The following is a 14272-nucleotide window of genomic DNA, read 5'->3' on the forward strand; positions in this document are numbered from 1 at the left end:
GCTAAGTCACTCTCGTTTTGGATGATCATGAGTTTCAGCTGATATAAAGCAAAAAAAAAGTTTTTTTGATTTCAAGAAAAACGGTCAAAATATTTATGCAAATAACACAAGTTTGAAAGTTTTAAACTTTTGTTTAGTGAAAACAGTAAAAGAACAAACACTGGACTAATCTCACTGGAATTTCAATGCTGGAAAAAGCTCCTTGTTTTACCACAAAATCACCAGAATGACAATTTCAGTTGTTAACCACTTTTTGTTGAATTTTAGATTCGCTCTTAATATTCAAAGTTTTTTTATTGCAAACTTTTCCTCCAAACAAGAGCTTTTCACTGCAAACCTAATTGAAGCAAAGGTATTCTTCGGTTTCCTGATTAATTATCGTTCTTTCTCTTATTATTTATCGTTTTCGTAAATTCTTCATTTTTTTTGAAATATTTCAAAAAATTTCATTTTTTGAACTACGATTTGAACAAACCTTAAAACATTAAATAGACAAGTCTAATAACTAAAGAGCGGTAGAAATCTATTTTTTAATGACCTTGCTCAACCAAATACAATTTCCTCAAAGTGCAGTGTTCTTTTGGGACATGTTTGAACTTGTTCAATTCCTTATGAAAAGGTTGAAGATCTTTATTGTGAATTAAGTCTATATCAAAAATTGTGTAAAGGCAATCAACACAATTTAATAAATGTCAGATACACAATTGAATGAATGTCATATACACAACTATTGAGCAATCTAAAGCACGCATATATTTATAGTTTTAGTTTTAAATATCAAATATATCCATCAGGTTGCTTTCTGGTCTTCGTTTTTTAGGAGCAGCACAAATTTGCGGTGTCTCACCGCTTTCCGGCGTTTCAAATAGGGCTGAATTCGATTGCTGTGGGGTATGAAAGCTTGTCCCGGATAAAATGTTCAAGTCGAAATCTTGATTTCCGTTGCAAAACTTTTCTTGATAACTTTTACTGATTTCCGCAAACAGGGATGGGCTAGGAGTCGGTGTAACTGTAGGACTAGGGTCCACTGCAGGCGTCACTGGCACACTTGTGAGACTGGTGGGAGAATCGGGCGCAGACTTGAGTCCCCACATATCTGCTAATTCGTCGCATGCTCGATAAACTCCGAGTTGATTTTCACAAAGTGGAACACACTCACAATCGTAGCGATAGAATATCCTCCGCACTTCGTCTGTCAAGGTATCAACATCGTGATTTTCGAAAGCAGGCGTAGTTTTGGGAGGCAATAACCCACCCGAAGTAATAATGCTGCTCTCAGAAGGCTCCGTTTTGTTAGGTAGAGCTGCAATTGCATTGATAAAGAGTTTTGGAATTAGACAATGCTGGTATACTGTCCAAACATCGCCAATTTTTTTCTGTTGAATCAAGACGACAAAGTTTTCGTACAATGTCTGATAAACAAGAGTTCGTTCTCGGGAAATTGCAGATTCAGAAAGAATTTTTACAGACATTATAACGATCAAAATATAACACTAGTTTCAAGTAGAGAGTGAAATTGTTTAGAAAGAGGAACCAAAAGGTTTCAAGTAGAGATTGACTGTTTAGCAAGAAGAACCAAAGGAAATGAACGCAATAATTTTAGTGGTGCAAATACGTTTTTAACACACCGCTTATCTAGGATCACATTTGTTTTTAATTTCTAATTAATATAACGTAGAAACCAAGTTAACTTTGCATTGCATTTCTTATCTAGGTTAACAACTGTTTTGAATTACTAATACTGTACGTTCCCACTAAATTCAACGTTTTATTCACGTCACAACTAGGGTCACATCTGTTTTTAATTTTCATGTGTTATAACGTTATAACCAGTTGAATTATATTGGTTTCAATTCTTATCTAGGTTAACATCTGTTTTGAATTTTCTGCACGTTCACGCTAAATTCAACCTGTGGTCGTCACACCTAGGTTCACATCTGTTTCAGTTTTTGTGGTACCACCAACCATTTCAGTAGGGAAACCTTATCTAAGGTCACATCTGAAATTAATTATGCAATCCAATGTGAATGCAAGAGACAGAATCAAGTACGCCATAGGCGTACTTGACTCTGTATTCACATGTCAGCTGGATTTAATGAGACAAAATGACTACACTGGTTTAATCCCAACTTGCCGCCGCCATTAGTTTGAATCTTTGCACATTAGAGTACCTGAAAGTGATAAAAACAAGTTGCACACTATGCCTTTCATTTCCACTAATGATACAGAATTTGGAGATTGTTATTTTGATATTTCCAAAACTGATAAGCGTTTAATAAGGGCAACGCTGAAAACTTATGAAAAGACAGGAACGTATGTGTTTCTGAAACTGTTTAAAAAAGCAGCAGAAGAATACGAGTTTGAACAGAGAATTTCGTTAACTCTGCAAGAATTTGGGAGTTTGGTCAATACGGCAGAGAAGATACTTGAATCAGAAGAAAAATCATCAAAAGACTCTTCAACAAAACCGCCACCAAATAAAAGGCCTAAGCTCGAGAGCAAGGATGGTGGAAGCAATGTATGAACGTTCTCCGAGTTATTTCAAACAATTTCAGAAACAATTTAGATTCAAAATTGTTGATCAAAAGCCAACAGACATTACGAGTTTGAATAATTATGCAGTTTGTCCTCACTTTGTGTCTGAGTTTTGCCAAATAGCAACTAACCATTTTCACCTTTTGATTGATAGTTCAACTGATATTGGCTGTACAAAGCAAAACAAATCTTTTGCTGTCCCATGTCTTTTCACAACTTTCAAACACCTATTTTCAAATTCTTCAAAACTGGAAACTAATGGAGAAGTATTTACAAAGTTGAAGTTAGCCGTTGACTTCAATGACAAAACAGGAGAAAAAATTGACCCAGCAACGGTTCACAAGCGTCTTCCAATTTCAAACGCGGCAAAGATGTTGACGACGACAAAAACGACGGCCACAAAAACTACAGGAATCACACAGAAAACAATCCACAATACCATCTCAGCAGAAACCGGCCATGAACAAACTCAAACTGATCAAATTTGTACAGAAACTTTAAAACGAGTTGAAAACATTTTAAGTGGTCCTCATTCTGGTGCTTTTTGTAAAGTTATGGACATATTTGTGAGTGGTTATGGAAAATTAGATATTGATTCTGAGTTACTATTTGTTCGTCTTGTATTTGAAGAAAAAATAAAATTTTGAAAAAAAAATTTTTTATTCAACAGATATTAAAACATCATATGAAGTGCAAAGCGAAGCAATTGAACATCATTAATTTTTACAATTTGTCTTTTACTAAATATAACATGCGCAATATAAATACAAAAAAGTCCACAAAGTTCTGAGTTTTGACTCTGAATTGGTTGATGTTCGAGAAATTGACATATTTGTGCATTAGTGTCAGAGAGTCTGCGATATAAGTCTCTATAGGCAATAATCGATTGTCCCAAGGGGTCCGCAAAAATAATTTTTTTGTTTCGATTACATAGAAGAAGCCAGTGTGTACCAGGGTTGTTCGAGGGCGAAGCATTTACGATGAGAAAACTGTTTTTGGGGAATTTTTGGGGAAAGTTGTTTGCAGCGAATACACCACAAAATTTGTATTTCAGTTTTCTACCTTTTTGAATTAGGTCATTGATGTCATCTTCATCCATTAGTTGGTTAAAATGTGATTTTTTGAAACCCGGCGCGCAGAATCCACAAAAATTGTGCTAGCTTTTTCGCCAACAATGAATATTTTAATATTGTTGGGCAAGGCAGCCGAAAATTTCAGCTCGATCGAAATTGAGCAATTTGTTAGCTCGGGATGAATAAAATCGTGAGAAGCTTGTTGAGTACTGGTCAAGTCAAAAACCATAATAAAATGGTTCGGGTAGTCCGTCAAACTTATGCCATGACCATTGTCAATATAGGCTAAGTCTGATATTGTATTGAAGTAAAGCCGTTTGTCATCATTTGTTGATATTGGACTATCAGCGACTGGCATTCCATTTCGATAGATATAAATCTGTTCCAAATCAAATTTTCGGAAATGAAATGGATTTTGTCTGTTGTTACCGAGAAAAGCTTCGTTTGTGTTCAGACATAAAGCTAGTCTTCGGATTGGTTCCCTGGCAAATATGTCTTCTTGTTTCCAACTGTGCAGACCAGTAGAAGCCAAAAATGTTTTTGTTAGGGTTTCGAGGTACGGATAGGAAGCCGGGCTGGAAAGCAAGGTTTTTTCAATGGCCGACACGACGTCATCGTTCAAAGTCATCTTGCGCACATACAAATTTGCCTCGACAATTTTCACTTTATAATGCTTAGCGGCATCATCTGACATAATAACAAAGTCATCAATTGATCTTCGAAAAGCAATCCGAAGAGTTACACCACTCATTAGATGCCTGTCACATGTGAAAAAGTCGACTGCAACCTTTCCGTAAAACGTGCATTCATTTGACTGTCTGACTTTTCTTCTATTTACTTCAGTAGTTGATAAGGCTCCCGGATTTTCCTCATACGAGTAGCCTTGACAAGCTAACCAAGTGTTTTTTGCGTCTTTGTTGTGTGAAAACTCAGTCTCAATAAAACTTTTGTGAGCATAATTTCCATTTGCATTCGATATTTTTAGTCCGTTGGCTGACACTGTGCAGTCAGAGAACAGTGAATGCAGCACATTATTGCAAAAGTAGGGAGCGTCAGTTTTAGTCACATCTGCAGCAGCTGTACCGTCATATTTTAAATTTGCTTCGGACGACTGAACAATTTTACATTTGACTTCCAGGAATATTTTTTGTAAATCAATAAAGTTGTTTCTATCGCCAGCAACTTCAAATTCCAACATTGGACCATTGGGGCTATACACCGGGCCCAGTTTTTGACAAAAACTTCCATCAAATGTTACTAAGAGGGATGGTTTCTCGAACAGATCGAGGGAACTGTGAGTTGCCTCGGATGGTAATAAATTAGCGATCATCTTTCACCTTTGCAAAAAAATCTGATCGACTTCTTTTTGGAGCTCTTGACTTTGAAATGAACGAGGTTTTACGCTGTTTTGTTAACTTGTTTGAACGGCTTCCAATTTGTTTCCTTGGTCGTTGTTGTCGCGCTCGTCCACCTGTTTGTTTTTTGATAGTGTTTGAGACTGTGTTTTTCAAGGCTTGTTTTGGTGACTTTTTCTTTGAGACTACATCTACAAGTTCGGGAACACCCTGTTTTAAAAGCTCTCTCCCGATACGTTTTGCAGCCGGTAAAATAAAACGTCGAGCCAATGGTAAAGCAACGCGTCCAATTCCCGCTGCTAAAGCCCCAAACCCACTTCCCCCTTGTCTATAGTGTCCGGAGAAGTGCGGCAATGATGTTACCTGATTAGCATAATAGGAACCCATACTAGTCAGAAAACTTCTTGAATTGTAAAGTTAAAATAACTTTACCTGTTCCCGAAAAAGGAACCAATTGTCCTGTCTCAGTGCGAAGCTCAATTGAAATTGATTGTATAGTGTTTGATAACAGTTTTTTATAGTCTAAATTTGAAAAAACAATTCGATGTGTTGGTTCAAGTTCGCACACGCTACCGTTTTTCAGACGTTGTTTTGAATCAATGACACGCAACAACGGAGCTTTTGCGTCACCCACATACTGATACTCAATAATGTTTGTGTAAATGATTATTAGGTGCTTTCCCGCGCAAAGATCAGCAGGAAATTCTCCAAAGTATGCTTTTGTCTCATCACTCTTCATTAATCTATTTGATGTAACTGAATCCATTTTGTAACCAATATGTACACCGCGTCCATCTGGAATTCCGGTAAAGCCCACAATGCTAGGTATTTCCTCACTAGGAAAAGTGATTCCTTCATATTTACCAAAAATTATTTCGTATTTTCCAGTACTCTTGATTTCTCTAAACGAAAAATTGGGTAATCCAACTGTTCGCTTGATAGTACCCAGAAGTTGATTAATATTGTCAAAATTACCAGTCATGAAGGACAGTTTTTCTCCATGGTAAGGCCGAGAAATGACACTAGCATCGGACGAAATTTTTTGCGAGTCTTCGTATCCCTTAAGACTGTATGCTATTAAATCTCCATTCACGACGTGCTCAATTTTTGTCGGAAAAATTATTTCACTAAGAGCCACCCTCCAGTCACCAGAGAGTTGAATTTCATCATTGAAAAAATTGCGAAAAGAGGCCAGAGTGTTTGTCCCAAATATTTGCATAGAAGCGGATGAAATAACATGCACAGTGAACTCATCGTCAAAACGATTTCTACTCATTTTCCTTTACACGAACAAGCTGCAATTCTGATTGATAAAATTTTCCTTCTATTTGTTCTTTGTTTGCATCAATGAGGGAATATGATGGCGGAAATAATGTCGGAATATCTGTTATCTCAAAAACTTCGTCAGTAAACGATTGTTCGTAGCCCTTTCTGAAAGCTTTGTCTTTTTTGACAATTCTGACAAAATCTCCAACAAAGAAACGAGGTTTTTGGGAAACAGTTGTTTCAGCGCTCAAGGACACAAGCCGTGGTACGTCTTTTTTTGTAACTTTGTTTGGTGCAAGCTTAGTTATCCGATTAACACGTGAATTTATTGTTTTCACAAAGTCTTCTAATTTGTCAATGTAGGAATATGTCCATTTTTCTTCAAGGTACCTATGAATGATATTTTTCAGTGAACGAATATTCCGTTCGGCAAAAACAGACTTTTTTTCACTAAAAGTGCTATACAAATGAATTGCTCGTGAGTTGCACAGTCTTTTGAAAGCTCCGAGAAATTCTGTTCCATCATCAACCCATGCTTTCTCGGGTTGTTTATGTTTGATCATTTTTTTGAATGCATTAGCTGCTTCTGTTGCATATTTTGTCTTCATTGGCTCTACTCTAAGGTACCGTGACAGACAATCAACTGCTACCAAAAGGTACTTTACATCGCGATTGTATTTTGCAAGGTTGTCAACATATGCTAAATCCAATGACCAAATTTCATTGATATCTTTCACAATCACTTTTAGTCTGGGAAATTGCATTCGATGCGAGCGGTATTTTGTGAAGGACGGCTTGGTATCTAAATAAGACTTGACTTTTGCTAATGACATTTTGCTGTGTTTTTGTAATCGCTTTGAGCTTCCAAACGATGCAGGACCTCTCGAGTACAGTTGTTCTAAAGTTTTTCTCTCAGAAGACGAAACGAGACCACTTTTTCTGATTGGCCTTTTTTTGCTTTGTCGTTTCGTTTGTTTTCTCTTTTTCTGTTGTGGTTCGTTTTGAAGCACCGCGTCCTGTTTGCGGACTTTGTTGCGTTGGGAAAAATTCCTGTTCGCTCTCATAGCTTTCCAATATTTGGTTGGCGTAAGTGTTTGAGACGAGATCAGGCTCAAGTCGAAGAACTAACAAGATTCTTGAATATGCCTCTTGATCAATTTTCTTGGTTGGTTGTTGCAAATCATACAAAAAAGATGAAACTTGTACATCCGTGGGTTTATTGTCAATGTAAATTAGTTGGCTCTCTTCCCCAATAGTGATTTGGTTTGATTGGAGAATAAAATCAAGTACTATTTCTGCACGTTTGACTTTGTGAGCTTCTTTTAATTTAACGTTTTTCATTATCGACTCAAATGATTCATCTGTAGGCTTTTTTGTAACAATTGGATCCATTTCACTATCATCACTAGAAGCCTCCATTTTTTCTTCCTCGTTAAAAATTTTGGATCTGTTTGGACCACTCTATCTGCTTTATCTACATCTCGTTCAATATTTGTTGGATCTGTTTGGATCACTCTGTCCGTTTTTCCTATATCTTCCCTTAGCTTGTTTCGTTGCATAAGTGATAACTGAATAGCTTTGTTTTTATATTGTGGGTTTTCAATAATTTCGCTCTTTTGGGTTTGCTTTGTTATAAACATTCGTTTTGGAATTAAAATGAACACTTCTGTATGCATTATGATTTCATCAAGTAGAAATAACAGGAAAGACCAACGGCTTTTAACAGTTCTGATTCTCTGCCAAGAATTCTTTTCTTTTCCCTCAAACCTGTTTGTTTGGATAATATTTTTTGAAATGATTTTTCGTGATTTTCGATTAGTTTTTTATTAATTTCAACATTACCGTTGACTACGTTCAGAAAACACTCGCAGAGAAATCGAATAAAGTTTTTAGAAGCTGTCTTTATCAGTTTTTTTAAGTTGATGTCGCTTGACTGAAGCATTTGCCGCAGCATACATAGTTCTCTCTGTTTCATTTGTTAGATTTGTTATTACAGCTTTCGCAGACGGTAAGTAGAAAATTGATGGTCCTGGAGGCACAATGTTTGAGCAATATCGCAAAACGTCCGACGTCTTTGGGTCTAAATCAATTAATAAATGACCAAAAGCCTGTTTGGTAGCTAGCTCGTAGCTTTCTTTAAGAAATTGTGTGTTGTTGAGCTGTCGACCAATTAAACCAATTTGTTGAACGTCACGTGGTGATTTGAATAAAATAATGTGTGTTGTATTCAAGTCGATTGTTCTCGACCACTTGCTTTGTTGGAATAAATTGTGCTTAACGTAAATAACACTTATATTTTTGTGACGACCTGCAGTCGCAAGTTTTGAAAACTCTTTATCGTTAAAAATTTCTTCGCATGAATCATCAAAAACAAGAAGACAGTCTTCTAACTCGAGATAATTTCAAAACTTGTAAATTTTTTAAACTGTATATTCAATTTTCTCTCTAAGGACTCAAATTTTGGTTGTTCATGCTGATAGAAATAAAAAATGGATTGAAATTTTGGTGAAAAAGTGTTTTGAAGTAACATTTTGAAAATCAGCTCAGTTTTTCCACAGCAAGATGGACCAGACACTGCCATAAAGAGTCGATCGCTCGTTGAAATAATTTTATTCATAGCTTTGGGTTTGGAAGTGCGTAGCCGACTGTGCAAGAGAGGAGCGAAAACCAAAATGTTGACTCCTCACAATCCAATTGAAAAAATACCAACTTGATGAGAGATACTGCAATAAGAAAAACTATAATGAAAATTTGAGTGAAATAAACAACTTCTGATCGTGGTACTCTTGAATTGCAAAATCTCCAAGATCTCCTTTCCTGTTGATTCTCATCAAAAACCAAATCGGTTATGCCACCTCCCGAATCTAACTGATCCGCAGTTGAACTCATGGAGAAAACGTTTTTTTCAAAAATGAATTCAAACAAAATAATTAAATTTAAAAATCAACATGAATATTGTTAGTCTACTATAAAAAATTCATAAGTTGTATAATGAGAGTTTTTGCCCTCTTTTTTGTAAACAACTGTGTAGCTTGCTTTCATGCCATACTCCATCCCGTAATACGTAACTGAATCCACACATCCTTGTTCTACAAGCTGCTTAATTTCCTTAGGCAGATTGTTATCGTTCAGAGGCACTTGCACTGGAACTGACCGCTTGGGCATAGGTAAAGGGGTTAGATTCATTCTTTGCATTTTCTTTTTCATAGACATGATAAAGTTGAAAATATTCTAAGAGTGAAAGGTATTTTTTGAAGGATTCTATTTCGGCTCCTGTGCAAACAACTTGCTGTTTCCTCAATACAGTTTGTCCCCGACTGTCAATTTTCTCCTCCTTGACTAGTGTAACAGTCAATTGATTTTCAGCCGTTAAGCAACTGTAAACGATCAAATTTGGAGACAAATTCACTTGGAGTACAGACGGTGCTGTCTTTTCTAATCGACGGTTGTTCATGGATCAGCCAGTAGTAGAACAATTGGGCCTTTTTCCTCGCACAATGTTTGTTTTTCTGTCGTTTTGGGCAAGTTGTTGAATGCAAGTCACAAATTGGGGTCTCCCGATAGAAACTCAAATGTTCATTTTTGGGGCATAACAAATCCTCAAGGTTTGTAACTTTTCTCTGAAGCATTTTTTGCAACGTATCAGTTTTCTCTACACCCTTCGCATAAAAATCTGATAGAGGAAATCGAAGCACTACACTTTGAAGAATTTGTTTTAAATAGCAATATGGGTAATCTCCCTTTTCCCAATCCAAACCATGAAGGTATTTTGAAACCCACTGATAAGATTTTTGTTCACTCAAAGTAAGTGAATTGAATGAGTGCGGAGGTGAGAATGAAATTGTATCCGTGTAGTTATTGCAAGTTATGGCTAGCTCTTTCACAATAAAATCAGATTTTTTGCTTCGAAAGCCTTCAAAGTCAAGAACAACCACTCTTGCAGTCAACATTCCAATCGATTGAATAAACGGTTTTTGAAAGTCTTTAAGTAAAAACAAAAAGCAATACCAGTCACATGACCCACATATTCATTTTTGACTGGACAGGGTAAAACGTATGAATAACCGGGTCCCTTTTCACTGTACTCATACACAAAACCACAAGCATCATGAAGAATTGCATGTAGTCTTAAAATTTTAAAATTTTTGAAATAAACGTCTAACGAAGAATTGTCAATCCCAATCAATCCACCATACGGTCTCAATTTCAATGCAATTTCCAAATCGAGGTCAGGATCCAAATACAAGCAAGTTGCTAAAAAATACAAAAATTTTTCACCGTATTGTGAATATTCTTTTTTCACGTTCTTGTATATCTCATGAATCCTATCCAAATCCACCGTACCAATTGTTGTCATCGCGCACTATTTCAGAAATGGTAATTTCTAGACAGTAACCCAATCCCCTTAATCCCTTTGTCAAGTCTCTCTCAATAAAAGGGTAAAATGTTTGGATAATAATTCGGCTGTTACATGTAAAAGTTATGTTGTCCCTGCATGTAAAAGGTTGGGTTGTCCTATCCCATGCAAAAGGTTGGGTTGTCATAGCGCATGTATCGGGTTGGGTTGTCCTTCCCAATGCAAAAGGTAGGGTTGTCCTCAGGACAACCCTATCTCTTACATGGGATGACAACCCCCCCCCCCCGATCTTCCATGGTGTATACGTTACTACTAACGGGCTTTTGACATTAAATAAATTTTAGTGATTATAGAGTGGTGAGTTCAAAAATGATTATAGAGTGTTGATCGTAATAAAACTTTCTGAAAATCAACTAAACTTAGAAGTGATTTCGACCATGAGTTCTCTAACCAAGTATTTTGTCAAGTTCAAAAATTATAAATGAAATGAGACAGTGCGCACCTTAACAAGCCTATTGCGATAAGTCGTTTAGATTGAATTAAAACCGATCGATAATATTCATATTTAACCAAGTGATATAATCATTTCAATCGGTAAAAGTTTCAACCTGTATTGAATTGTTTCAGTATTGACAACGGTGCCATGATTGCACAAGCAGGAGCTGCCATGTTTAGCAAGGGTATCACCACTCCTTTGAGTAAAACATGGTGTACTCAGAGATACAGAACTGATGCAGTTGAAGTCACGTGGGTCGACTGACCTCTTATTTTTGACCACTTCACTGGGAAGCCGCTTAAATCTTCTGGTTATGACCGGCTAACAAGACTTGTGGTCTTTGAAACCAATCGGAAAATTGACATCTGCAGTGCATATGCTGGCCAAGCTGAATTGTACTGCGTTGAATGGAGTTATATTGAACGGAGTTCTAACTTTATTTTAGAATTGCTGCTAAGTGGTTTAATTTTGTTGCTTTCTCTTTGATGTATTAAAAAGTTGCCAAATTTGTTCCGCAAATAGAGTCGAAAAGGCTTTGAGTCGTATTTTCCTAACATCGCACGCTGTATTGATTCCATCGTTTGTTACTGTTTCAAATTAGTTCTGGAACTATTTCAGATAGGAAACTATGTGATCCATTACTCTATTTTGGCCCCTTGCAAATAGCACTGAAGTATATCTCTGCGTGAATAAACCACTCAACTATGATGCAATTTGAGACTCCTAGATATGTAGACAACAGATGCAGTTCAGCTAGCTCTTCCTCTAATTTTGACCACGATTCTCAAACGTCTAATCATAGAACGACAAGGGGATCGTTCACGCATACCAATAGTCGCAGTGGTGGTGGTGGTAGAAGTGGCAGGATGCCATCTGGAACCAAAAGTAACAGTCGGACGACTGAGTTGATTTACGAAACTCAGGGAGCCTTGATTCAGTTGACAGGTACAGTTCCAATTGTGCTGTTGATTTTTCCTATCTTTTCTTAAACTTTTACGGCCATTATAATTTACTCTCAAGTAAAGTCAGCAATTATGTGGAGCTTCTTGGTATTTATACGCACAAAACGTGAGTTTGTTTTCTCTAAACTCGTTTCTCATAAGGCAGGCTTTTTTGTTTCTGGGGATTTTTGCAGCTACCTAGCATGCCACTATAATACAGAGCCGCGTTTGCTGCTGTGAAGCATTTTTCGCTTTTATGCTTGCTGCGTGACGAAGTTTCCACGGTTACATTTCATTCTCTGTTAGATCAACATTATAAAGTGAATCTAATAAAAAAAACCAAAGGATTGCAGATCATCTGCTGAAATAAAGTCCGGGCATTAGGCCGTGTTATGATAGCTGTGGTGAAAGATTTCTATTCAATGATTTATAGCTACGAAAGCTCGCCTCATCTTGTTTTTTGCCAATCCTGTTTGGATTGTATTGGTCCTCATTTTTAGGGCTGGAAGAGGATTTCAATTGTGATGTATCGTTATGTACCAAATGTATTTATGATGATCCTCTTTTACGAAGAGACAATTGAGGAGCAGAGATAAGAAAGAGCAGTTTTCTGTTCATCCAATTTACTGAGAGGGGGAGAGAGCTCGACGCAACTCTGTAAAAAGAAGGGTGATAATTGAGAGAGAATTTTTTTGTTAAGTGCAGCATTTCAGTGATTTTTTTTATTTCTTAACAAAATTTCTCAACAACAATCGGCGTGTTTGATTACCACAAAGCCATAGCAGGGGCTATTATTGGCCTTCTCTTGGTTTTTATTTTCTGTTGCGAAATGTTGAAGCGTTTATTGTAAAAGTATTTATTAATAGCCGCCCTCATCTTCTCAGCCGGCTATTATAGCGCTCCTATTTTTCTTTTTACTTCGTCGAATAAAAAAATGTTTCGCTTTACCTCATTTTGCCGCCTTTTCAACATTTTGCGTGAAATCTTTTTGACTTCTCTAGGCGAGTTTATCTCTTCTCTCATTCTGCTTGAAGTGATTTTGAACATCAGTTGCTCAGCAAAGCAATCCAAAATGAGCAGAGTCAGTATAAAAAAATGAAGTCAGAAATAGAAACGGGATAAACCCATAAAGCCCAATTTTAGATGCCCGCTATTTGAACGTCGTTCCTATAAGTCTTATTTACCATCTCTAATGCTTATTGTTATTGATGGTAGCCCCTGTAGCCTCTCTCTAAAACAGAAGTATGTTCAACCACGAAATGCCATCAAAATAAATCGGACTTAAAAAAATGTTTTTGTACAAAATTTTTTTTTTCAATATCTTCTGTTATTTCAATCGCAATCATGCTTATTGGAATCAACGGCGGCTATTTTCCGGCAATCTGGCGGGTATGTTACATATAAGAATTTATTTCGAAAGCTGAAGCCATGTTATACAACATTTTTGCTTGACAGTTTTCTTCGAGAAAATTCTTTTGATCTCACTTCCTGAGCGACTTTTGCACGCTTGACATTTTGATTTGTTTGACTGATTAATATCTACCCTCAGCTTCACCGACGTCTGTCATAGCGCTCCTTTTTTTAATAACTCAAAGTATTTGGATTGTATTGATGTGGTTTTTTTAAATATCTGTTCACGCTTTTTTTTAATTCTGTTCACGCTTTTTTTTAAATATCTGTTCACGCTCTTTATACTCCAACCGCCTTGGAGTAGTAAAGAGAGCGAAAAAGCCATTAGGTTTGAAGTGTGATTTTTGTTCCAAGTACCTTTTAAATAGAGTGAGAAGTTGGTATTTGAAAAATTTTCAGTGTTTCTTAGTGTGATACATGTGTTTAATTGCTCTTGAACGCAGTTCATAGCAAATATTGTAAACGTGTGTGTCTTTCTGTTATGCAAATCTTTCGTTAGACAATTTTGCGCTTTTCTTCTAGAACATTCTTTGACTTCTCAAGTGATTTTTTCACGCTTTCGTTAATCATTTTTGAGTGATCTCTAGTGCTCCGAAGTTGCTAAAATAAAATCGGTTGCGGCGTAGGAGAATTAATTGAATTGTAGCGCAATGGTTAGTGAGGGTGGCCGTGGATCGAGAGGTCAGTGGTGCGAATCCCGGTAGGGTCAAAGTTTTTTGCACCCATAATAAAAATTGATCTAGGCTAGAGCCCCCTTATGAATTAAATTGCCTCGCCTGTCGTTCAGGAGCAATTCTTCCGACATTTGTTGGTTTATGTTCTAATGATGCATTTTTGCA

General features: G+C 36.7%; 3 protein-coding genes across 4 annotated transcripts in view; 2 read left to right on the plus strand and 1 right to left on the minus strand.

Moving 5' to 3' along the window:
• LOC142349650 (putative tRNA N6-adenosine threonylcarbamoyltransferase) overlaps positions 1-11621 on the plus strand; it is a 55315-nt gene extending 43694 nt beyond the window's left edge. The window contains exon 6 of the mRNA XM_075401368.1: positions 11214-11621. Within this exon, the coding sequence (XP_075257483.1) occupies positions 11214-11346 (133 nt within the window). The 3' untranslated portion in view covers positions 11347-11621. The remainder of the gene's footprint in view (positions 1-11213) is intronic.
• Positions 1-14272, minus strand: part of LOC142349649 (elongation factor Tu-like) — a 317975-nt gene that overhangs the window by 263961 nt on the left and 39742 nt on the right. The gene's annotated exons all lie outside the window — the stretch shown is intronic.
• LOC142349647 (uncharacterized) overlaps positions 11678-14272 on the plus strand; it is a 44896-nt gene continuing 42301 nt past the window's right edge. For both annotated transcript variants that reach the window (XM_075401362.1, XM_075401363.1), the window contains exon 1: positions 11678-12027. In XM_075401362.1, the coding sequence (XP_075257477.1) occupies positions 11787-12027 (241 nt within the window). In that variant the 5' untranslated portion in view covers positions 11678-11786. The remainder of the gene's footprint in view (positions 12028-14272) is intronic.

Source organism: Convolutriloba macropyga, chromosome 11 (genome assembly GCF_964194025.1).
Source record: "Convolutriloba macropyga chromosome 11, txConMacr16.3, whole genome shotgun sequence".
Classification (NCBI taxonomy): Eukaryota; Metazoa; Xenacoelomorpha; order Acoela; family Convolutidae; genus Convolutriloba; species Convolutriloba macropyga.